The sequence below is a fragment of the Archocentrus centrarchus genome, chromosome 2 (assembly GCF_007364275.1).
Source record: "Archocentrus centrarchus isolate MPI-CPG fArcCen1 chromosome 2, fArcCen1, whole genome shotgun sequence".
Taxonomy (NCBI): domain Eukaryota; kingdom Metazoa; phylum Chordata; class Actinopteri; order Cichliformes; family Cichlidae; genus Archocentrus; species Archocentrus centrarchus.
Genome location: NC_044347.1, coordinates 20,585,016 through 20,607,967, shown reverse-complemented (window position 1 = coordinate 20,607,967; position 22,952 = coordinate 20,585,016). Strand labels below are relative to the sequence as shown.

Genomic DNA, 22,952 nt, shown 5'->3' with positions numbered 1-22,952 from the left:
TGAATGAGCAATAACAGCAGCTACTGCTTTTGTTTTCTTTCTCTGCAGATGTTTGGAAACTGGACATTTGGGACACTGGTCTTCACTGTGCTGGTCTTCACTGTTACATTCAAGGTAACCACACAGATACACATCATGCAATCTGAACAGTGTCTACACCTGTAGAAGCACCCAAGCAAGTCTGGCTTGAGTCTCACTTGCATCATCTCTGTGTTGTAGCTGGCCCTGGATACTCATTACTGGACTTGGATCAACCATTTTGTTATCTGGGGCTCACTGATCTTCTTTGTGGTCTTCTCTCTGCTGTGGGGTGGAATCATCTGGTATGATTAAGGAAATGTTTTTGTACTTAAATGCTGGATGGCTTTCTTAAAATTTTCTTTATGTAAAACTTTGTCAAAGTGACGTTCGAGTGTTTGATTGCATTTCTTTAAATTTTGCTGCCACACACACTCCTCTCCACTCCCACAGGCCTTTCCTCAACTACCAGAGGATGTACTATGTGTTCATGCAGATGTTGTCCAGCGGCCCGGCCTGGTTCAGTATAATCCTTTTGATAACAGCCAGTCTGTTGCCAGATGTGTTGAAGAAGGTCATCTGGAGGGCACTTTGGCCCACCACTACTGAGCGCATACAGGTGGGTGCAAATGCAGGCAGAAATGGAGAGTTACTGTATAAAATAAAATAAAAAAGATTTTCTTTTAATAGTATTATGGGTATTTTGGAATAATTGCTGTAATTAAAGACGACTGATGGCTACACATCCTGTAAACATTTTCCTTTCTGCTAAAGTAGGACATGTCATTAGCCATTACTTTAAAAGTCGCTGATTCTTTTCTACAAGAATATTAATAAAAAGTGCAAACAGCGCCCCCTGCCTGTTATAAGGCAGAACTGAATTTAGTACATTTACCTTCAAACTACCTGTGTTTACATAATTTACTCTTTATTACCTGAGATGTTTCAGTACATGACATGTCTAACTGATGACTATGGGTGAGCAGAGGGGTGCAGAGTATGGCTACATCCCTGCTTTGGTAGTTAAGCCTCTCCGTCTGTGTGCAGTGCTCCTTTAATTTTTAAGACATATGAGCAACAATAGTGTATGTATTTTTTATCAGCTCTTAACACTCAGAATTCTGTGTTTTACTAATGGAAAATAAGAACTGTGTCCTCCGCTGAACCAGGAGTGGCTGTTCGTAAAGACATTAATTGTTAATAGGATGCAGTGTAGAAATGTGCACTCGAGTTTCATCAGCGGTGTGTAACAGAAGGAAAATTCACACGTGAGCTTTATTTCCGCAGTAGTTTTTAAAAACAAATGTTAGAGAACGCTGTACAGGAAGCAGAAAGGGGAAAGATGAGACAGAAGAGACAATACTGCTTATTTTTAAAAAACAAAAAAACAGATTTTTAACTCTGAAACTCTGCAGGAGCAGCACTAACAGCAGATGTGTATCTGATGCATAGTGATTCATCCAGACTGGAAAACTGAACCAGAATAACATGATTGGATGTATAAACAGTGATGTGGCACAGAAATAATAAATGGCTGGAAACATTCATTAGCAGAAAAATGCTAAAAGATTTAGTATTTCACCAAAAGTTGACAGGAGAAAAACAAAAATTAAGAAATTATGTCCATAAAAAATAGTTTTCCTTTACAACATAATGCTACATAATGTATGAAGTACTGGGATCCAGTTACAGTGGAGTTACTGAAAAATACAACACAAATATTGTTGTATGAGTGGGTGTATGGACAGCTTCTGAGTGTCCAGGAAGCCTCGGTTATCTCACTGGATGAGTGATGCCAACCTTTCTGGGAAGCGCTGAGAAGAAAGTAGCCGTGTGCGATTATGTCAGATGTGTTTTTCTGTTTGCAGTGGAGTCTGCTGCACTTCCACTTCCTACACATCCAAACACACTTTCTCTCCCTCTACATCCCAAGCTGCTCCTTTTCCCATAACCTCCCTGATAACTGTGGTTGTGGAGTGCTAATAACCATCTATCTTGTCATGGCTGGTTAAAGGTGAAGACTTCCTGTAGGATCCAGCTTTTCCTGGGAAGCCTAACAGGAACTTTCATGTGCTGCTTTCACACTCGTAAATTGATCGTGTGGCATTTTGAAAGATCTGACGGATTTTCCGAGCTGTAACTCTCCCTTTGTTCACTCCTACTGACCTCCTGCTTCCTCCTCCTTTTCTCCCTCTGGGTCTCCATGGCAGACTAAGCGTCGGTGCCTTGCCTCCGAGCCTTCCACCATCTTTATGCTGTCTCAGACCTCCAGCAGAATCAGTTTCTAACCCAGCCCTTCTGTAGGTGACCCTCTGCCTTTCCTACTGTCTCGTCTTTCTCTTTATTTTCCTTTCTGTCTGTATCCTGTTACTTTGTCATTTCTACTGTTTTGCATGAAGTTGCTGTCTTACCTGACTGCATGCCTGTGTATATACTTCTTAATTTAGTGTGATTTTCGTGTGGCTTTTGTTTTAGAATCCCATCTTCCAACTTAAGTTGAACTGTGAAGGTATTTTATGTGTATGCGGTAGATGTGTTTGTCTTTAAGTGTGTATGTGTGTGTGTTTGCAGAAAGGGATGGATAAGAAAAGGTTTGAGAGGGCCATGGCCTACATGAGTTCTGATTCCTTATTGATGGAGTAGCTGTCGCAGAAGCCTACAGGGCTTCAGCACGGTAAAAATCCACACCTTGCTGCTGTGAGTGATGGTGGGTTAACTGTTGTGGTGTGTGGTTTGACTTTGGGATGTTGAACCTGACTAACACCAGGGTTGGAGTGTGTGTGCTGTTTTGTATGAAGGTCCTAAAAGCTCAACAATTTTTTCCAGGTGTTTGAAGTGACGTTTGTTTCCAACTGGGTGATTTCTCACGTGGAGCTTTGGCGCCACCTAGTGGTGTCTGTCATTACTGCAGAGCCAGAAAAAGGCATATGAATGCATGTTTAGTTGTTATGTTTACATTTGCATGCTTTTGGTGTTCATAATTTATTTATTTATAAGTTTTTTTTTTGCTCTTTTTGCTTTTGTTGTAGCTGAACAGAATAGATGGAGCATTATCCTCATAGCTGGCCAATTAGACTAAAGGAAATCCAAACCCACTGAAGCTTGGCGATGTAGCATTGTGCCCGGGATCAGGTTACTTGTCATGTAAATATTTCACCCATTTATCATTCAGTCACATGTCATTTTAATATAATGAGTATTAATAAGCTGCTATCATAGCAGTTTGCTCCCATTAAGCCTTGGGAGCATTGATGAGATTGATCACTATCAGGTGACGAGACCTGGTTTACGGACAGTTTTCTAGTTCAGGACTTGTCTGTGTACACAGAGGCATCGTTATAAGATAGGGACCTTCCCAGACTGTTGTAAACAAACTCATTTGTGAAACACAGTACATAACATTAGCAAAAATAGGGAAATTAGAGAAATTTTTAATGCTTTTAGCATTAAAAGCATTAAAAATTTCCATTAAGTCCATCAAGCCATGTGTCTGCTCCTAAAACTATGGCCAGCTGCGATGACAGTGTTACCACCTTCTTCTCTCACAGTACCCCACAAGTGCCATGTTTTATACTTTACTTTTCTCTTAACTCTCTCTTCCTCCTTATCTCCTTCCCTACTCTTTATGCTCATACAGAATGCTGATAAACTCTACAAGGGCCAGCTGTCAGAGTTCACCCCCTTGGCATCCCTCCACGCACCGCCCAAGGCTAACAGCCAGCGGCGAGGCTCGGAAAACCAAAGGAACCCTCGAAGGTCTGAATCCTTTACCAAGAAAGTCATGTTCACACGCTGGCAAAGAGCACCAGACTACTGCACCTTCGCCCCCCTCCTCCGATTTGCCGATGGCTCTCGCCATTCAAGGCAGGGCTATAATTACAGCGGGGCGGGGCCTGAGACCTCAGTCTAATTTATTTCTTTTTGTTTCAAGTAATTTTTTTCCTTATATTCTAATATCAGATACAATGGCATCCATGTGGAGTTGATTTGAACAAAGGAGTTACTCAGATAAATTGGTGGAACTACTTACTTTTACATTACTGAGTTGGAGTCAAATAATAGCCGAGGGGACTGCAATGAAAAGTGACCTTTATCATTTCTGTCAACTTAACAGCCAAGTGTGGCACAAAGCACTATGGGACAGCTCTGGAATGGACCCCATCAACAGGGCCTTGTTCGCTGCCACAATGTGCAAAGGGCTCAGTGTAATGATGTCACAGCAAACAAACAGACTTTGATTTCACATGAAAAAAATGTGCACTGGCCCTTTATGTCTGCCTGCCTTTGATGGTAGCTGAAGTGTACTTTATTTATTAGGATGTTTTAATGGCTATTGTGATAATCATGTTGATGTTCTGTGACTGGAATGATGATGACGACGACGATGATGAAGACGACCGTAGATATGCTGCTTAAGCTTTCTGTGATCAAACATTTTCTTGTCTTCAATCTCTGCAATCTCTCTTTATTTCCTTCTGTCTGTTTTGCCTCTTTATAGGACTAACTGGTGTTGCCTGTGTGCAAACATGTTATCCAGAAACACTGCTTAGGACTCTGGGATCAGAAACTACCATCATTGTAAGGAGGGCTGTAGTAGAAGAAGGAAGACTAAATGTTGGAAACGTAGCCTACGGTGCCCGGGAAGTAGCCATGTAGAGGAAGAAATTGTGGGAAAATAATCCTTTTGTATGGATATGAGATACAGTTTATGTTTAATTCGTTCTTAATTTGTGCAAGGGAGCAAACTAACTGATTGGATGGCAAACAATGGCCAAGTCAGCTGAGGACGACAGGAAAGCGTAGTTCAGAGTAGCTTTCTGTGTCACAGTGTCTGGTTTAACTCTTGTTGGGAGGTTTTATAGCTGTTAAAGTAAAAAGGGGAGAACTAGCCTGCCTTAAATGACAAAACACAGCAAAACCTCACATACTAAGCTGAAATGAAACAAATGCAAATAATGTAGGTAAATTTAAAAAAATTCGTTTCCATTGTAATTTGTTACTTTTGATAGTAAAACAATTGAGTATATTTATGCATGCATGCATATGTTTATTTGATACAATAACACAGAGAAAACCCCAACAATCAAACAATCCCCCTATGAGTAAGCACTGGGTGACCGTGGGAAGGAAAAACTCCCTTTTAACAGGAAGAAACCTCCAGCAGGACCAGGCTCAGGGGTTGAGGGGAGGGAGACAGGACAAAAGACACACTAATGAAGAGAGCCAGAGATTAATAACTAATGATTAAATGCAGAGTGGCGTTTAAACACAGAGAGAGTGACGAGGTGAATGAAGAATAAACACTCAGTGCACTCATGGGAACCACCCCCCCCAGCAACCCAGGCCTACTGCAGTGTCGCTACGGGAGGGTTCAGGGTCACCTGATCCAGCCCTAACTATAATCTTGATCAAAAAGGAAAGTTTTAATGCATCTGGGTCAAGATCAACAAATCCTGACGGGTGCATCCCTGTTGTACGGTGCACAGGTTATATCCACAGAGAGTGAGCGCAACAGCACAAATGAGCATGAAAAGCATAAGTAGGAGTTGTATCTCACACAGATCTCTCATTGGCTACTCCTGGGTTCCTGTAGCAGTCAGTAGGAGTCGCTCTTTTTGAACATTTACTGTTATACGATGATATACATCCAACATTTAAGCTTTCAGTCACATTCTGGTAGTTTAGAGCTTTTGGTGGGGCAGATGTTTGCGTGTTTATCTGTGCTGATAGATAGAAGGCTGTGTTTGTGCGCGTGTCTGCTAAATCTGTCCTATCCTCTTGAATAGTAACTTATATTTATCTTTAGATGACTTGTTTTGTAATAGAACCCAGTGGAAATGGCTATGTGACCACTTTCTAGCTGTTTCTGATTGCCTTAATGGTGTCTTGTAAACACTGCTGTATTTTTCTCACTGAAATCATTTACCAAAGAAGCGCTGATACGCCGGCCTACAGCGGATAAAGCTGCGCGACCACCTTAAGCAAATAGCCGGTTGCTTGTGTTCACTTTGATTGAAGCACTTTAACAACAATATCCATTTCTCCTTTTTGGATAATTCACTCAAAGTGCCCCAAACTGAACTGCTTGATGCCTTAAATGAATATCACATCATTGGTATTAAATTATGAAACAAACAGGCAGGCATAACCAGTTTAAAGTTAAAAATTAAAGCAGGAAAAAAAAGACTTTAAGAGTCTGTTTGTACAGTGGCCATGAGAGGCCTGTCACTCATAAACTAGATCTCAACAAAAAAAACCCCAATTTTTTCCAAATCTCTTTCTTTTTACTTAAATTAGTTAATTGAACTGAAAAATGCTAAATTTTAAACAGCTGTACCCTCTCATTTCCTACGTACAGTGGAAAATGGCTCTAAGTACATATGGGGTTCTTCAATTGCAAAAAAAAAAAAAAAAAAAAAATGCATGTACAAGAATGTGAAAAATATATTTTAATAATTTGACAGAAAAGTGAAAATTTTAATATCCATTCATACACGTTTCTCCACCTCATCTCAACAGAATAAGATGCTTTTTTAGCGCCACGGATCAGGTTGATTGTAGCGTCTCACGGTTTAGTGCTCCCGCTCTTAAAAGCCTTATAATGGTGTTACAAGAGTCTAATGAGATTCTTTAGCTTGAAAAAAGGAACTCTGCAGTGCACTCTCGTAAGTCTGTCTCACACTTCCCTGTTTCAGCTCTTACCCTCTGTCTGTCTGTCTTAGCTCTCCCTCTCTCTCGCATACCTCCCTCTCTCAAAGCGACAAGGAAGCCGTTCCTACCTCTGTGACAGTCATCTCCATTCGCTTCATCCACCATCATCATTTCATCTGTCCCCCTTCTGCATCTTCTTGGCCGTTCATCCACCGATTCATCCATTGTGAGACAGCAGAACTGATGTTTTTAGTTCTATGAACCAAAGCCTTGTTGCTGCTAGACATAATTTAGCTGCTTTACATTAGGTGCCTTGTGCTAGTTTGCAAAGTCTGTCTTTCTCTGTCTTTGAGCTGTCTTTGCTTGCTTTGTAGTAAATTGAATACTTTTAATAGGCACTTTGATGGTGCAAGGGCACAGCAGAAGATGGATGAGTGGATGCACAACTAAGGAGTGACTAGAAGAATAAAATAACTAGGTGGTAAAAGTGGATGTAAAATCTAGTTTTTATGCAGACTTCTACTGAACAGACAGAGCTGATACACAACTACTGAACAAATATCACTTGCACCACGATGTTGTATCTGTTTTTTTTTTTTTAAATACTTTTTATTCTATGTTTTATAAATTCCCATGAGGACATTTGTTTCTGAAATGTTATTTTTTAATATTTTTGATTATGTACAGTGTGGAAAATTCCCCCTTTTTGACCATTTTTTAAAAAAAAAAGTCTTTATTTAAAGATGGGAAACTTGAAGAGCTCCAGCTCTGCTTTACCAATCAGCTACAGGTGATCAATGTTAGTTTTTTTTTTTAATATTACATCTCCAAGATTTGGGGGTTTACATCAGTATTTATTTCACATTAACAGTAAAGGAAAGGGGTTCCTGTGCTGTTGGAATTTTCTGAAATGTGTCTTTGCTTTCTGAAATGACCAAATTACAAAAGTAAAAGTATTTTATGTTGATGTTTTATGCACCAAAAAGTAAAATAACATTCCAAATGTATCTATTTAGTAGAACCTGACCGATTTCAGCGGGCTGCCGTTATCGGCCGATATTAGCTATTTGCTGATCTGTCAGCACCAGTATTTCTAAGTAAAGACAACCTTCGACCATGTTGCAAGTGACATTGCATAGTTTGTCCACCAGAGGGCAATCTGCAGCTTCCCTGTTGGCAGCACACAAACACAATAACCAGGTAGTCCGAGCAGAACCGGGCAGAGGGTAAACAAACAAATAGATAACTACACATAACAAATGTTAGGGAAATATGTCTGCTTTGTGTACCTGAAAGGATAATAAAAAAAAAAAAAAAAGTCAGCTGATCTATCAGAATATTGTATTTTTAAATATCGGTCAGGCTCTACTGCTTAGAACGATTGAAGTACGTTAGAAAACACTGGGATTCTTGTTGTTGTTTTTATAATTTGGATGAACAGAGCGTGTAATCAGAGTTCCTGCTCCTCCTACTGTGTGTCCTGAATTCAGATCGGACTGTGAAATGTTTTTCAATGTGTGTTTGGCAAACTGTGTACCAAGGATTCATTACATTACTCAGACAAATATCAAAACAGTTGTTGATTAAAAGTGTCCCAGCTCGGGGGGGTATCAGCAAAATAATGTTATGTCAGAGTAGCTGATAGACTTCTAATAATTCAGTATAGGTGAATTTACACACTGTGACCACAGGACTAAACTAGCTTGGAGAAGCAATAAGAACAATCAAACTGAAGCTGGAATATTTCCCCTGCTTGTAAATGGCTCACTGCAACACATGTGGTCTCTTAGCACTAGCCAAGTGACAGAGAGTCACTTATATTCAAATGTCACCCATGACAGTGAAGAATCCATTATCCCGTCCTACAGTCTGAGGTTGCAGATGAGCACCCGCGCGGCGGTGACGAAGCATGTTCCATGTTGTTTAACTGATTGAAATACTTGGATTATTTCTTCCTGTGTTGGGTTAAGGGACTGAAATAATTTTGGAAAAAAGGCAAGAATTGAAATGGGCTTAATCGAAAAAGATCTTTTCATATTTATGGTTTCAGTGGTTCATTCAAACCTGACATAAAAACTGACACTTGGAGGCATCTGGAAGTCTCAATAACTCACAAAAATGAAAGGTTACTGCTCTGCTTTCTGGATGCATCTTAGACTCTTTGTTAAATAGTTTTTATTTTTTACTTTTTTTGGAGACAGTATTTAATGTGTGTCTTATGTCTCAGAGTATTTCAACAACCAAAACTGGTTTGTGACAAAGTAACGCTGCACACGTGTGTGTCTGTATGCACAGCTTTAAACAAAACAAGCAAAAGAGGAGATTTCTGCGGCACTGGCTGTTTCTTACACGGACCCCTGCTGTGCCGAACTGTCTTTTCTGAGGATCGACACTTTGCTGTAGAAACGTTCAAAGCCATTTACAGTGGACTTGCTCCACCCGTCGCTCCGGTGCAAACTGAATCTTTGAAGCCCACATGAACTGACAGCCTTTGAACTGAATGTTATCTTATGGGTTACTGCGTAGTGAGCGACACTTCTCAACCGGCGGTATCTATAAACTCAGATACAGTACTGTATATACATATACAAACAATATTCAAATGCAGTTATTGCTGATTAATGTACAGATTTTGGGCTCTTTTTGTATACGGTTTTTAACAGTCATATCTTGTGGATTTTTTTGCCAACCTTTCTGTAGCTGTAAACAGCAAACAACTGTACATTTGCTTGAAAATCTAAGTAAAAATAGATTAAAAACAACAAGAGATGGGATACTGTGATTTCTTCTCATGATCTGTGAAGCTGCACTTCACGCGTCAGCCAAAAGGATGCAGCAGAGCATTTTCCATGTGCTGCCGAAGCTGTGAAAGATCTGATAAATCAAACACCTGAAGAGTTTTACATACATGAACCTGATGAAAGTCAATCAAAAGTTTCTTCAGCAGACAGAGAGTGTGTGTGTGTGTGTGTGTAACCTACCTGTGTGTGTCTATGTTATGTTGTCTGGAGCTCAAATACCAGCTGTGTTTTTTAAAAACAACACAGGAAACGGTTGAGAAAAAGACAGTTTTTGGATTTAATATGTTCTCCAAAGTTGCTCCGGGGCTGCTGTCTGCACCATCTGAGGACGTCAACAAGATTAGGATGGAGGTTTTGGATCGATTGGTTTCCCTTCATCCTTTTCACTTCTCATCTGCGCTGATCTCCACGTCCTCTCCTCCACAGCTGGCAGCCGTTGGGACGTGCGAGTGTGTATGACAGGGATAGAGAAATATCTAGGGCAAGACTGTCAGAGGTGAAATCTGGGGAAGAAGAAGAAGGGGGGGGTGCACAGAAGAAACGTAGATGTGAAACGTGTCAGTGCGTTTATATTGTATAAGCTCCCTTTGCTGAGCTTTTTAATGTTTTTATCACAAGTTTAAAGTGCAATGACTCATTTAGCCCTTTTGAGTTTGAAAACCAAAGTCTTCTAAAAAACTTCAACTATAAATACGCAGTGTGAAGACCTTTAAATTCATCTTTATGGTGTCTTACTTAGTACAGGTTCCAAAATATATAGAAAGGTGGGCGGTGTAATTTAAGGTGTAACCAAGTCCTTTACAACCTCCTCATCACCTGTTTCCTTCGTCTCCCTCTGCTTGAGGTTGGATTGCTCGAAGCGCTTTGGTGTGTGCCTGCGAAGGTTCGTAACAAAGACCGGAGATGAATTCACACCCCCAAGTAATGAAACGGGACTGGCAGAGGAAAAATCTGGATGCAACTCCAATCAGAGACGCCGTATCTGTTCATTTTTCTGTCACGTATGGGGCCACACTTATCTCCCCGAAGCTGCAAAGAGCAACTCTGGAGCAACAGGTGACTGTTAAAAATACAAGCTTTCAACAGTCAGTAATCCTGTAAGTCCTCTTTCACTCTGAAATGAGTGTTGAAGTTTGACATTTTTGGAAAAAAAAACCACTTTTGCCCAGAGTTAAAACTAGACTGAGAACTCAGCTGAGCACAAAGGCTGGGAATAGGCGGAAATGGCAAGCAGTCCAAAGGTAACAAAATCCACCTACTAGTGCCCCTAATGCTCATTATTCAGCAAGTTTTATCTCATTTGCTTAATCCTTACAAAAGCCCCATGTGGAACCAGTTTTCACAACAGACTCCAGGATGTTCATGGTCCCAGTCAGGAAACACTTCAACCTCCAGGAAAATGTGGAATCGTCTTTGTTTCACACTTTGGTTTTTGTAGGGATTAAGCAAATGAGATATAGCATGTTAATTAGTGAACTTTACAGGTGCTGGTAGGCGCTGATTTTTTTACCTTTGGAAAGAGCCAGACTCGGTGTTGACTAACAGAAAGATTTTCATCAAAGTCAACCTGAATGTGAATGTTTCCCCTCTTCCCAAAGCATCATTTCTGAGTGTACTTTTCTGTGGATGGAGGGCTCTTTTTCTCTTCCAGCTGTGATGGCCCTCTTTGCGATCTCAGTGGCACTACACACTGCCACATCCTCCTCTCCACCCTCAAATGGGTTAAATGTCTCAGGCTCTCCACACTGACAGTTTTAACCCAACTACTTGCTCCCAACAGATGGCATGGAAATGCTGGCTGTACAAACCAAACACATGCAATGTTGGGGTGGGGTGGGGGGTGTTGGAGGCCTGCTGGAGGCCTTTAAAATAAAAATAAAGTGGGCCTATTGTGATGATTTCAAGCTCCATATTTGAGTAGCTTCTTAGAGTTTTATTTATCTTGTGCTGGGCTTTAGTGCAGCCCCTCTCTTCATCTACTGTCACTGCTTTCTTCTCATTGGCTGCCCCTGATAAACAGGAGGTTTGAACAACAGGTAGGAGGAGCTTCTGTGTGCCTGGCATGAAAACATTCTCTCCATGACATCACACAGATCCAAGAGTAGAACAAGTATTTAAAACGGAGCGTTTAGAACAGCGTGATGCGTGAGTTTTCATCGCGAGCACATGCTGGACTTATTTGAAATTTTGGCCATGTTTAATATGAGCAGCTGCCATTATGACAGAAAAATATATGACAGGAAATAAGGAAGGAAGGGAGTGCATGTCCATTTGCATGGCTCTTAGTGGCTATTGCCAGTCAGCTTTTAACAAAAGTGAAATTGGCACCTGCAGTAACGGGAAAGTGTGCGTTTTGCTGTGCATGTCTCTCAAGATAGGCTTAAATTATTAGACCTTCCACCTCCACCCACTGAACACACACACACGCACAGAGTTTGCTCTTATGGCTCTAATGCCAGCACGTATCCATTCACAGCATTAAATGGAGGGAGGTGATGCAGGCATCCACACGTGAAATCTACGAATTAGCTGTGAAATTGCTGTTATTTGCCACTGATTGTTTATGACTCACTACACATATTTTTTTTTTCTTTTTTGGCCTTCTCCTTTGTCCGTACAAAGGGCGTTCTTATTATTATGGCTTTCAAAGGGAGATGATTTCAGGATGGATGCACACGCTCATACACGGGGAGCCAAGGAAGGTTTTAACATGTTACCTATGTTGTGCTGAGGATTTAGCGTCTTCTTTCTCCATCTTATCTCCGTCTAATGTTTTCAATCACCTTCTTGCCTTTGCATCTTGTCTAAACGAGGTAAATTGTGCAGAAACTTTTTTTTTCTTCCCCCCATCTGTCCTCTCGCCTCATCATGTCTTTGTCACTCTTGTCAATGTCCTGACACACAATACGGCGAAATACAATAGAATACAATCTAAGCTGTAAATGCTTCTAGTTAGCTGAAGGCTGAGGGGGCTGTAAGCTTCCTTTGGAGTGCACACGAACAATATATGTAAGCAAACGTGTGTTTCTCTCAAGGTTACTGCTGAATTCTGTGCCTCACATCTGAACTGCAAATGAGTTCATAGGCTATATTTTATGAGAACTAATATAACAAGGGCATGCAGTTTAAAGCAGTGCTTCAGGGCTGTCTTCAAATAAAAAGTAATACACTTGGACTTGATACACATTGATATACACTATATTGTGTCTTTCCTGCCACTTACTTCATGTAAAAAGACGTGTCCTGCGTATGTAGTCTGATAAATCATCATTCAGTTATTAGTACTATACATTGATCAAGCATAACATTATGACCACCGACTGGTGAAGTGAATAACATTGATTACCTCTTCATCATGGCTCCTGTTAGTGGGTGGGATATATTAGGTAGCAAGTGAACATTTTGTCCTCAAAGTTGTGATGTGTTAGAAGCAGGAAAAATGGGTAAGCGTGAGGATTTGACCGAGTTTGACAAGGGCCAAATTGTGATGGTTAGACGATTGGGCCAGAACTGCAGCTCTTGTGGTCAGTTTCTATTAAAAGTGGTCCAAGGAAGGAAGGAACAGTGGTGAACCAGCAACAGGGTCATGGATGACTAAGGCTCACTGATGCACACGGGGAGTGAAGGCTGGCCCGTGTGGTCCATCCAACAGACGAGCTACTGTAGCTCAAATTGCAGAAAAAGTTAATACTGGCTCTGATAGCATCCCAATGCTATCTACGGAGATAGCATTGGGATGCTATTAATGTTTGTTTATGTTAAAGTGTTTAAACAACTCTAGTTAACTTATTAAAGTTTCTTTTTAAACAAAATGTTTCCTTGCACGATAAGGCACTTCTTATTTTTTTCTTTTGATTCCTTTTTATTTTATAACTGATTTCACCCAAATGAGAGAAACAGCGCCCCTCTGGGTGGTAACACCTGCTTAATGTAACTTAATTGTTGTGGCCAAAGCGGGTACTGCAGCCTCACTAAAGAGCCGCGAGGTGAAAGTTAGCATCCTTGATTTAACAACAACAACAACAAAAGGTTAAAAGTATGAAAACGTGTGAAAGGTGACCACTGGAATCGTACCCTGCGAGGAAACGCTGCAGGAAAAGAAACTTTGAGGTGAAACGTTCAGTCTGAAGTAAAAGGGAAGCAAAAGCAAGTCAACAACATGATTTAAATGAAACTACCGCTTGTTTTCCAATGTTAAATCCACTATGGTGCCTTTGAAAGAAAGCAGCACTAGCGACGGAGAGGAGGAGATCTGTCAACAAACACATTATCAAACTGCACATGAATACTCCATTCATGACATGAAGGAGAGTGCTCTTGAACATCAAATGTGAGCCAGATCCAGACTCTATTTCTTTTTCTGTCTTTGCTGCTGGTCCTCTTTCTGTGGTTATTTACTTCCTTGCTGTGTCCTTTTTTTTTTTTTTTTCGGGCTGCGGGTCTTTTATGCTGATTGCTGTTTGTCTGAGGCTGTTGTGTTCTTGCTGCTGTCAACACGGAGAAGGAGCCCGCCGAGGCTTTGAAAGTAGGTGATTTCTCCAGTGTTGTATTTGCTGGTTATTTTGTCACCTGTTGTGTTGACTGCAAGACTGGCCCGTGTATAAGAAGAAGAAGAAGAAGGCCTTCATTTCACAGTTTGGTGTGGTGTGTAGTGTAACTAAAGTCTTATAGGCCCTGAAGCTCACAGTAATATCAGTGTAAGCCCTATATTAATTCTAACTTGTGTGTAACCTAAGTGTGCAGTACTTGCAGAGGATAACGCAAATGAACTAAGCCAGGTACCTACAATTGGAACTGTTACGATCCCCCTCTTATATTACAATCTTGTTATTAGTAAGTAATTATGCGTAGGTAGTAATTATGCGTACTGGTTCATGATGTGGTTTAAAGGACGTTATTTATGTCTGAATCTGTGCATATCAGTTTATAACCTCCCTTTTTGGGGACACGGTGTGTATAGGTGCAGGAGAAACTGTGCACACAAAGTGATAGTATGAGTGCACTCTACTAATTTTTTGCAGTCAGTGGTGCATGTCTGTCCAGTCCACATTCCCTGGTACCCTGGTTTGGGTACTGTGAAAAATCAAGTAAAATCTCTTTAAAATCAAGTATGGGCAGCTCCTCAGTAGTAAAAAGGTGCAACCAATTCAGTATAAATAAGTAAACCTAAATTATGTTAAATTACACTGCTGTCCCCGGCCCGGCCTCTGTAGTTTAAATGAGCTGGAAGCACCAAGTCAACAGAAAAAACGTGATAGTTCTGTTTCATGTTGGCGAAGGCTAAATATGGGACACAGACTGCATCACACTGCTGACTGTCTCCTTTTACAAGTGCAGAAACAAACTAATCTGATTAGCGTGCATCACCCTCTTTAGTGCTGAATAGAGTCCAAGCACTCGAGGCAAAAACCTGACATTTTCTCTTGCTACAAACTCGCTGCATTTCCTTTTCACACCAATAACTAAAAATCACAGTTCTGAAAGGGAATTAGAGTTTGGGGTTTTGAAAACGACCATTCCTCTCCTTTGTTTCCCCCCCTCTTCCTCTTTTTCAGCTCCACACCTTCCTCTCCAGCCTTCTGTCTGTATGTTCCCCCTTTCCCTCCCTCCCTCCATGCTGTCTACCAATCAGGTTGATTGATTTTATGCCTCGTCTTATCAAGCAGCACAGCCGTTGTCAATAAATATTGCCCGTCCTCTGTCTCTGCTCAGACACGCACGCGGCAGGGAGAGCACACAAATTCAGTTTAACTGCTTTTTGAAGTTCACTCTGAGTCCACATGGTGCACTTTTCATGAAATTGTCTTTAATCCTGACCTTTATAGTCTTTATAGTTTATAATCGATCACATCTGAGTAGCGATGACTTGTCTCTGCCAATCAAGAGATCAATGAAAAGCTGACAACAACCAACCGATGGTTGCTGTCCAATGAAAACCATGTTTGCCAAATTTGGATTTATTATTTTTTATAAGCTCCAAATTACTTTGAAAGCTAAAAAATAATAAAAGTGACAGTGGGCGCGAGTTTGGCTTGATGAGGGTTTTAAAGTGTTTGAGAACTCAAAAAGTTTTGGGGCTGCATTTTAAAATCAATACTAATTTGTGTCAAAGCTGAAAACTCACAAAGCAAAGATGGAAAGATAACAGATCAGAGATTTCACAAGACAGTGACAAAATTAAAGGCCTATGAAGAATATTTACCAGTATTCAGATGGAAATATTTTCATTCAGAGAAACTGTCATGGAAGCCTGTCAGTAACAACTTAGATAGAAAGTACATTAAAAAAAAAAAAAAGGTCTTCAAGGTCAACTTCATGATTCAATGGTCGAAAATTGACAAAAAGCCTTAAAGGGGACATATGCTTTTAAATCCTTCCTTTTCATATGTAAATCATTCACTTGTGGTCTATATAAAGTAGATCTGCTTTAGCCTGAATTCCTCGTTATTGTAGCTCCACAGACCCCTCTTTTACCCCTGCTCTGAGGCGCGTCTTAGAGCAGCTCGTTTGGTGCGGTCTTCTTAAACGTTGAGAAATTTCACGCCCCGCCCCCCTCCAGGTCACAGAGTGTTCCACTCCACCCTGTTTGGCCATTTTTGTAGTTTGATAGCAGCGATACGACTTCGAAGAGGCTCTGCCCTTGTTTAGCAGTTCCACAGCAAATACTGTGACGTAATAGACAAGAAAACGTAATAGGGAATGGAGAAAACTGAACAGGCTGAAAAATATGACCCAAAAAGAATATAAAGATATCTACGCAGCACCGGGAGAGAATAAATTTAATTTTCCTGCACTCCTAGACACTCAAAGTACACAAAAAAGTATTCAAGGGCTAAAAAAGTGGATTTTGCATTATATGTCCCCTTTAAAATGTAAAAACTCTCACATGTGGTGTGTATTGGTGTGCATTGTCAACATATAAAAAGTGTTGTATAAAGATTTAAAATATCAGGTCACATTTGACCTCTGACCCCACTTTTACGTTTCACATCTGCCTTTCATTCACGTTGACCCCAAATGTGTTTCATCTTTAAAGAAAAGAGAATGAGCTGCCTGGTTAGTTAGAAATATACTGCAGTATAATATTATATAATAAGCTCAAGTTATTCATGTCCAGTTATTTACAAATCTGCATTTATTTTCCATCACCTGCTCCTACATAATGTTTGTGTTATCAAAGTAAGCGTCTGTCATGCTGCCCTCATCTGAGCATTACTGCACTACAAACTTCTTAAAGTACGGTTCTTAAACTTTTTAAAGGTTTACATATTTGCCTAATAGAGAAAGGGAGCAGCCAAAAGTAGCTTTTAATATTACACATAATATATGTTTATACTATCAATCCAAATGATGCACACAAGCCCTTCTGCTTCCTGTGTGACCTGAACCTAACACAGGTGGACTTTTCCAGTGGGGGTTTGCCATGCAAACACTCTCACTGACTATTCTAGTATGATTTACTGAGCAGTATTAAACAATTAGTAATAAATGCAGTCCTGCCGAGTAAAGTGTTCATTCGTTATTTAATGCTAACCATTATTTCATAGTTAGACTGCAGTTCCAGTTCATACCGGTGCTACCAGCCTGGATCATAGAGAGTTTGGCTCATCAATAAAAGAGCAAATATTAATAAAAGAGCAAATATTAATAAATTATCACGCTCTAATTCTAACCCAGTCAGGAAGAGGGAATGATTGACATCATGCTCAGAAAGCCTATGTAGGCATTCAGCAGCCTCTGTCAGTGGTTTTTGAGCATTAGCTCCAGTTTTATGTGCAGGTAATGCTGTTAAAGCTATTTATAAGCACGAGACATAGCCAAATGATGACACTTTAACCAGCCGAATAAATCCTGGTGCAATTCAGCGCCTGCACATCTTCGGAAAACCAGATATGACCATATTTTTTTTTCTCTGTTTCTGCTTAACTGTCATTTAAATGGGTTCAGACATTTTACCATTTGAAAAGCTGCCAAACCTGCCAGTGTCTTTTCCTCAATTTCACACAGCCATGGTGGGAGGGGGGTTGGGGGGGCATCATTCAGTTTTTGTGGATTGCTCTTCTGGTGGTAGCTTTTCAAAACATTTCACAAAGAAAGACACTAGCACCCTCACAGAAACTGCCAAGGTGTAGAGAAACAAACAAAGAACCCACTCGTTTATGAAATCTTGTTTATTTAAAGGTAACATTTTAAATATGGGACATAATTTCACAGGGAGGGTGAAATTATATCTGTAATTATTTAAACTGTTTTGTCTGAACCCAGCCCTTTTTCATGTGAGCAAAAGTATTGGGACAAATAAGCTTAAAATAGATTAAAGTGAATAAGGCTAAGGTTGTTTCTGATGTCACTAACAGCTGTTTTTGGGTCTTTTTCTTTACACTTTCAATGTTTCTGTCACCATCTGCTGCTGTTTTTCTCAGTCTACTTGTTCCACATCTGTTACTTAGTACACCAGTGAGAACTTTCTTCTACGGGACCTTCCAAACGGTTGTACTGGTTATGGCTAATGTTTGTGCTTCGGCTCTGATTGATTTTCCATCTTCTCTCAGCTTCACTGACTTTGTTTCTCATCTGCCCCTGAGTTTCTTTAGATCGTGGCATGATGTGTTGCTTTTTGAGATCTTTCAGCCTGCTTCACTTTGTCAGACAGGTTCTATTTAAGTAATTTCTTGATGTTCCTTTTAGATGTGCATGACAGTTTTTTTTTTAACTAATGGAAACCAGAAGTTTTGAAACTTTGTCGAGATCTGTGTTGTAACACTTTAACAGATCTTTGAGCTGAACACGCAAACCTTTCTGTTGAGAACCACTAATTTGATTATTCAGGGTTTTGCTGCAGAAAGTTAATGCTCAATCATAACACTTTAAAGACTTACATACTCCCATGTATCCATGAATTTGCTAATTAACTTCTACAGATTTTCATAAGCAGCCAAGACTAATGTGTGACAAGACTAATGGAAAATTGTGTGTGTGTGTGTGTGTGTGTGTGTGTGTGTGTGTGTGTGTGTGTGTGTGTGTGTGGCAGATGGAGGCAGATCCCCTTTCCACCTAAGGGTTATATCATTACACGGATAATTAGGCCAGGTCAGCCGGAGAAGGAAAAAAACAAGACTGCAATTCCAATAAATTCACAAGGACCTGTGGCTGGATCATACAGGTAACGAAATGTTATATTACACACACACACACACACACACACACACACACACACACACACACACACACACACACACACACTGATATTGATATTACCTGATATGAAACACACCTTTTAAGCAATTAATTTAGATAAGATAAGATAAGATAAGATAGTGTTTATTTGTCACATGCACAGTTATACACAGTACAATGCACAGTGAAATGTATTTTGTACCTGCAACCTTATATACACACACATATAAATAAGAAGAATAAAAAAAAATAAAAAAAAGTAATTCACACTATACACTATACTCTATATACTATACCTATACACACTTTTATAAATTATAATATTTACATTGTGCAATAATGGTCCAGTTAGGGCTCAGAGTTGAGCAGACGGATGGCTTGTGGGTAAAAACTCTTCTTCAACCTTTCAGTCTTAGCCCTCAGGCAGCGGTAACGCCGGCCTGATGGGAGCAGGGAGAAGAGAGAGTGTCCGGGGTGGCTGGGCTGTTTTAGGATCTTCATGGCCCTCAGCCTGCACTGCTTGGTGTAAATGTCCTGCAGGTTGGGGAGGGTGGTTCTGATGGTCCGTTCAGCTGAACGAACCACCCTTTTTAGGGCCATGAAGTCCTGCTTGGTGCAGTTTCCCATCCAGGTGGTGATGCTCCCACGCATGATGCTCTCAATGGTGCAGGTGTAAAAGTTCCTGAGCACCTTGAGTGGGAGCTTGAAGTCTCTCAGCCGCCTGAGGAGGTAGAGACGCTGTCTGGCCTTCTTCACAGTGATGTTTATGTGATGAGTCCAGGACAGGTCCTGTGAGATGGTCACTCCCAGGTATTTGAAGGTGTCCACTCTTTCCACCTCAGCACCACTAGTAAGAAAATTCCTAATTTACAGGAAGAAAAAAACTGCAACATTTGGGTATCTAGATAAAAGGCAAGCAGAGTTGGAGTCAAGGTTATACGTACTGAAGAGACATTCAGCTAAGAAATGTTCATGAGAGCTCATGAAAAAAACAACCTTGCGTCAATAATTAAAGGGTTACGATGCTGGCCTCTCATTATGAAGATGAAATCATGTTTCTTTGCTTCTTTTTTTTTCTTCCAAAGATTGCTGGAAGCTCTGCCCTTGTGGGAAAAATACTGTGTTGATGTTTGAGTTAAAGATGCACCATGATGCCATGAAGGGTGGAACTTGGCGCTCGTTCAGCGATTCATTAGTGAGGTGTAGAAGTATTGGTGTTAATAACAATAAGACTCATAAGTTAAAATTTCAAAAGAAATCAAAAAAACTGTAACAGCCTATAAAGGAATGAAAACTCCAGGATGGTAATGAAGAGCGGTTTCTGGCTTTTTATAAATGAACCTGTACTGAGCAAGAAGTCCACTGTGTTACTTTTCCACATTTAGAACAGCCTGGAGACTGACACTGTTGTGCTGTGCTGTGTGTGGCCTTGACATTTGGACTTCAAAATACACGATCCAGATTTAAGACTTTACTCAGAAGAAGTCCGGCTTGTGCACATTATGGGAAAGGAATTTCAAGTCTAGGTGCAGGCTATGTGGATTTTCGGAGTTGTAAAAAGAAAGGGAACCTTTTCTTGTGTGCTTGTTTTTTTTTTACGAGCCACAAAAGTGTAGAGTCGAGTTGTTTTACTCTTTTGTATTGCAAAAGCTTTTAACTGATCGATAAAATGGGGCTTATGGATTCTTTTTAAGGGGCTTCAAAGGAGACGAAGCTTCAGTGAAAAACACTAGAACTTATTTTTATTCACAAATATGGAGGAATTAAAAAAAAAAAACATAACCATGCTAGAGATGGAGAAAACTCAAAGGAGCAAGGACACTGGGAATAGAAGATCTTGATATCATTGTTTGGCTCATCTGTCCAATGCTCTGGCTGTCTTAGGTAATATTTCTCTGTTACAGTGGCTAACCTTGCAGGCAATCAATTGGTTTGGACTGAGGATTCATATTTCTCATCACCCCTCCATTTAACTGGATTCACTTGAAGACAAAGGCCTCTCCAACTCAATTCAAACTCCTACACTCACAGCTAAACACACACACACACACACACACACACACACACACACACACACACATGCGCGCGCGCGCACACTATAACGTGTTTACCTCTCTTAACAGTTCTCACTCACTTCTGAATTCATCCCATCTGAGCAGCCTTGGAAAACAGCATTGAGCTCTGCTAGCATTCATCTGGTCTTTCTTCTTCATCTCTCTCTTTTTTCTACTCTCAGCCTCTCTACCTCTATATACCTTTTTTTGTTTTTCTCCCCTCCAACCTTGGATGCTTCTGAGAGCCGCTATTCTCAAGGGGGAGCTGTTGAATAGAACTTGCCTGGGAAGCTGTGGTACTTTGTGAAGTTTTCTAACCTTTGGGGAGTTTTCAAGGATTGTGGAGCTGAATGCAGTATCGACACAGACTGGGCTGTTAGTCGGAGCCATTTGGTGTCATCCACTTCTTTTATGCGAAGCTTCGTTCCTGACCACGGCAATGAAAAAAAAGTTCAGCATTAAACCGTGTAATGTAAGGTTAATGCAATACGGACACCCATCCATCCGATCTCTTCCACTTAAGCTATTTCAGGGTCGGGAGTGGGGGGTTATCCCAGCTGTCAGAGGGTGAGAGGTGGGGTACTAGCCAGTCTTTTTCAGGACCAGAACACTCTTAGGGACATTTAAAAGAAACTGCCATGTTCAGTCAGTCAGCCTTGTAGTCAGCAGCTTTGGTTTTTGGCTTTTGGTAATTAGGACATTGTTTGTGAAATCAGATGTGATCATATTTGCATGAAATGGTGGAGCTTGAGAGTTATAGATACATGCTCGGTTAGTCGCTCATATCATAGAGATGTGTTGAACTCACAGAGGAGCAGCACTTAATGCTGCTTAGCATTGAGCTAACTTGCATTTGCTACCTAATTAGCCAGGCCTTTCATCCAACCAGACACTGACCTCGTGACTTCACCAGTTGCCAGATTATGTCACTCATATAGTGTCAAGTTGTTGTTTTTTATCTTGCATACAACCATCACACACCGAGCCTCTTCTCACCCACAACCCATCAAATGCCACTGTTTTTTTTTTTTTTTTTTTTTGTTTTCAGAAGCATCTGACACCAGAGATATACATGAGGTGTCCTGTGGTGTTGGTGCCACCATGCAGCAGCAGGTGCCATAGTCACATAGATGCTTGTCGGGACCTCTTGGAGTCACATTTAAATGCACTGGGTACAGTTAAGTGTTACTTCTGAAGCAAACAGTAAGTGACAATGAGGTGTGAAACATGATGCCCCCCATTATGACACAAACACGGCCTCTTGGTTGACAAACTTGTATTTTAGCCCACTTCCACCCCTCTTCTTCGGCATGTTTTGTTGCTCTTTAAAACTTGACCCTTGCAGCTCTGCGTCCAGCATTGCAGTGACCTGTGTGTTTAGCACAGATGCAAAAGACACCTTGTACAGTGTTTGTGATGTTGGTGGTTTGATGCCCCGAATTGAGAACATGTTCCACGTACACATTTAACTTTAAACTTCATTTTCACCTATACTCAGCTTCTGCCTGTTCACCTAATGTGAAGTCTGTGCAAACTGACAGAATTGCTTTATCTAGAGTAACGTGCATTAACAGATTTACTTATGGAACTACTTCTTTGTCTGTGGTTCGTCTCTTTTTTTTTTACAAACCACCTTTTGTTTGTGTTATTTACACAGAAATGTCAATGTGAATAATATTTCAAGTCAAAAAGTAAAAAAAAAAATACCCCCAAAACTTCCTCGTCCCTTTTCCTGTACCTTCACTCTCTCTTCCTCCTCTCCCAGTAGATACCTGATCAGAGTTCAAAGATGCCTCTTTGATTCAGCACTGTCAGGATCTGATGGATGGCTCAGTACAGGGACAATAAAGGAGAATAATTACTGTTAAAGTCAGGACATTAATACCCCAACACACCCTACAAACACACGCACACAAACACACACTCACGCATTCAGAGGGTGAGAGCCATCCTTAAACCTTTCATTATATTACATTTGGTGTCATTCAAATGTAATATAATGAAAAAGGAAAATACATCAGTTAAAATTGTCTTTTAACACACACACACACACACTCACATACATACATATATATATATATATATATATATATATATATATATATATATATATAGAGAGAGAGAGAGAGAGAGAGAGAGAGAGAGATGTTGTTCCTGGAATCTGTTGGAGCCATTCTCCCAGATTGGGGGGGTCACTTCCTTTTACCATGGGGCCCACTGTTACCTTCCCCTTCCACATCCTCTCTAGCTC

General features: G+C 40.5%; 1 protein-coding gene and 1 long non-coding RNA gene across 4 annotated transcripts in view; both read left to right on the top strand.

The window, feature by feature from the left end:
* Window positions 1-9,434, top strand: part of atp11a (ATPase phospholipid transporting 11A) — a 53,795-nt gene extending 44,361 nt beyond the window's left edge. For 2 of the 3 annotated variants that reach the window (XM_030746143.1, XM_030746135.1), the window contains 4 exons: window positions 49-114; window positions 220-323; window positions 472-637; window positions 3,656-6,438. In XM_030746143.1, coding sequence (XP_030602003.1) covers window positions 49-114; window positions 220-323; window positions 472-637; window positions 3,656-3,928 — 609 coding nt within the window. In that variant the 3' untranslated portion in view covers window positions 3,929-6,438. Of the gene's footprint in view, window positions 1-48; window positions 115-219; window positions 324-471; window positions 638-3,655; window positions 6,439-6,713 lie in introns of those variants that run through there. The other variant, XM_030746152.1, reaches the window with a different exon arrangement.
* Window positions 9,435-13,452: 4,018 nt separating this feature from the next.
* On the top strand, window positions 13,453-21,877 carry LOC115793250 (uncharacterized). The gene is made up of 3 exons (XR_004021099.1): window positions 13,453-13,580; window positions 18,502-18,633; window positions 21,750-21,877. It is a non-coding gene; the product is annotated as an uncharacterized LOC115793250 (long non-coding RNA).
* Window positions 21,878-22,952: the final 1,075 nt, after the last annotated feature.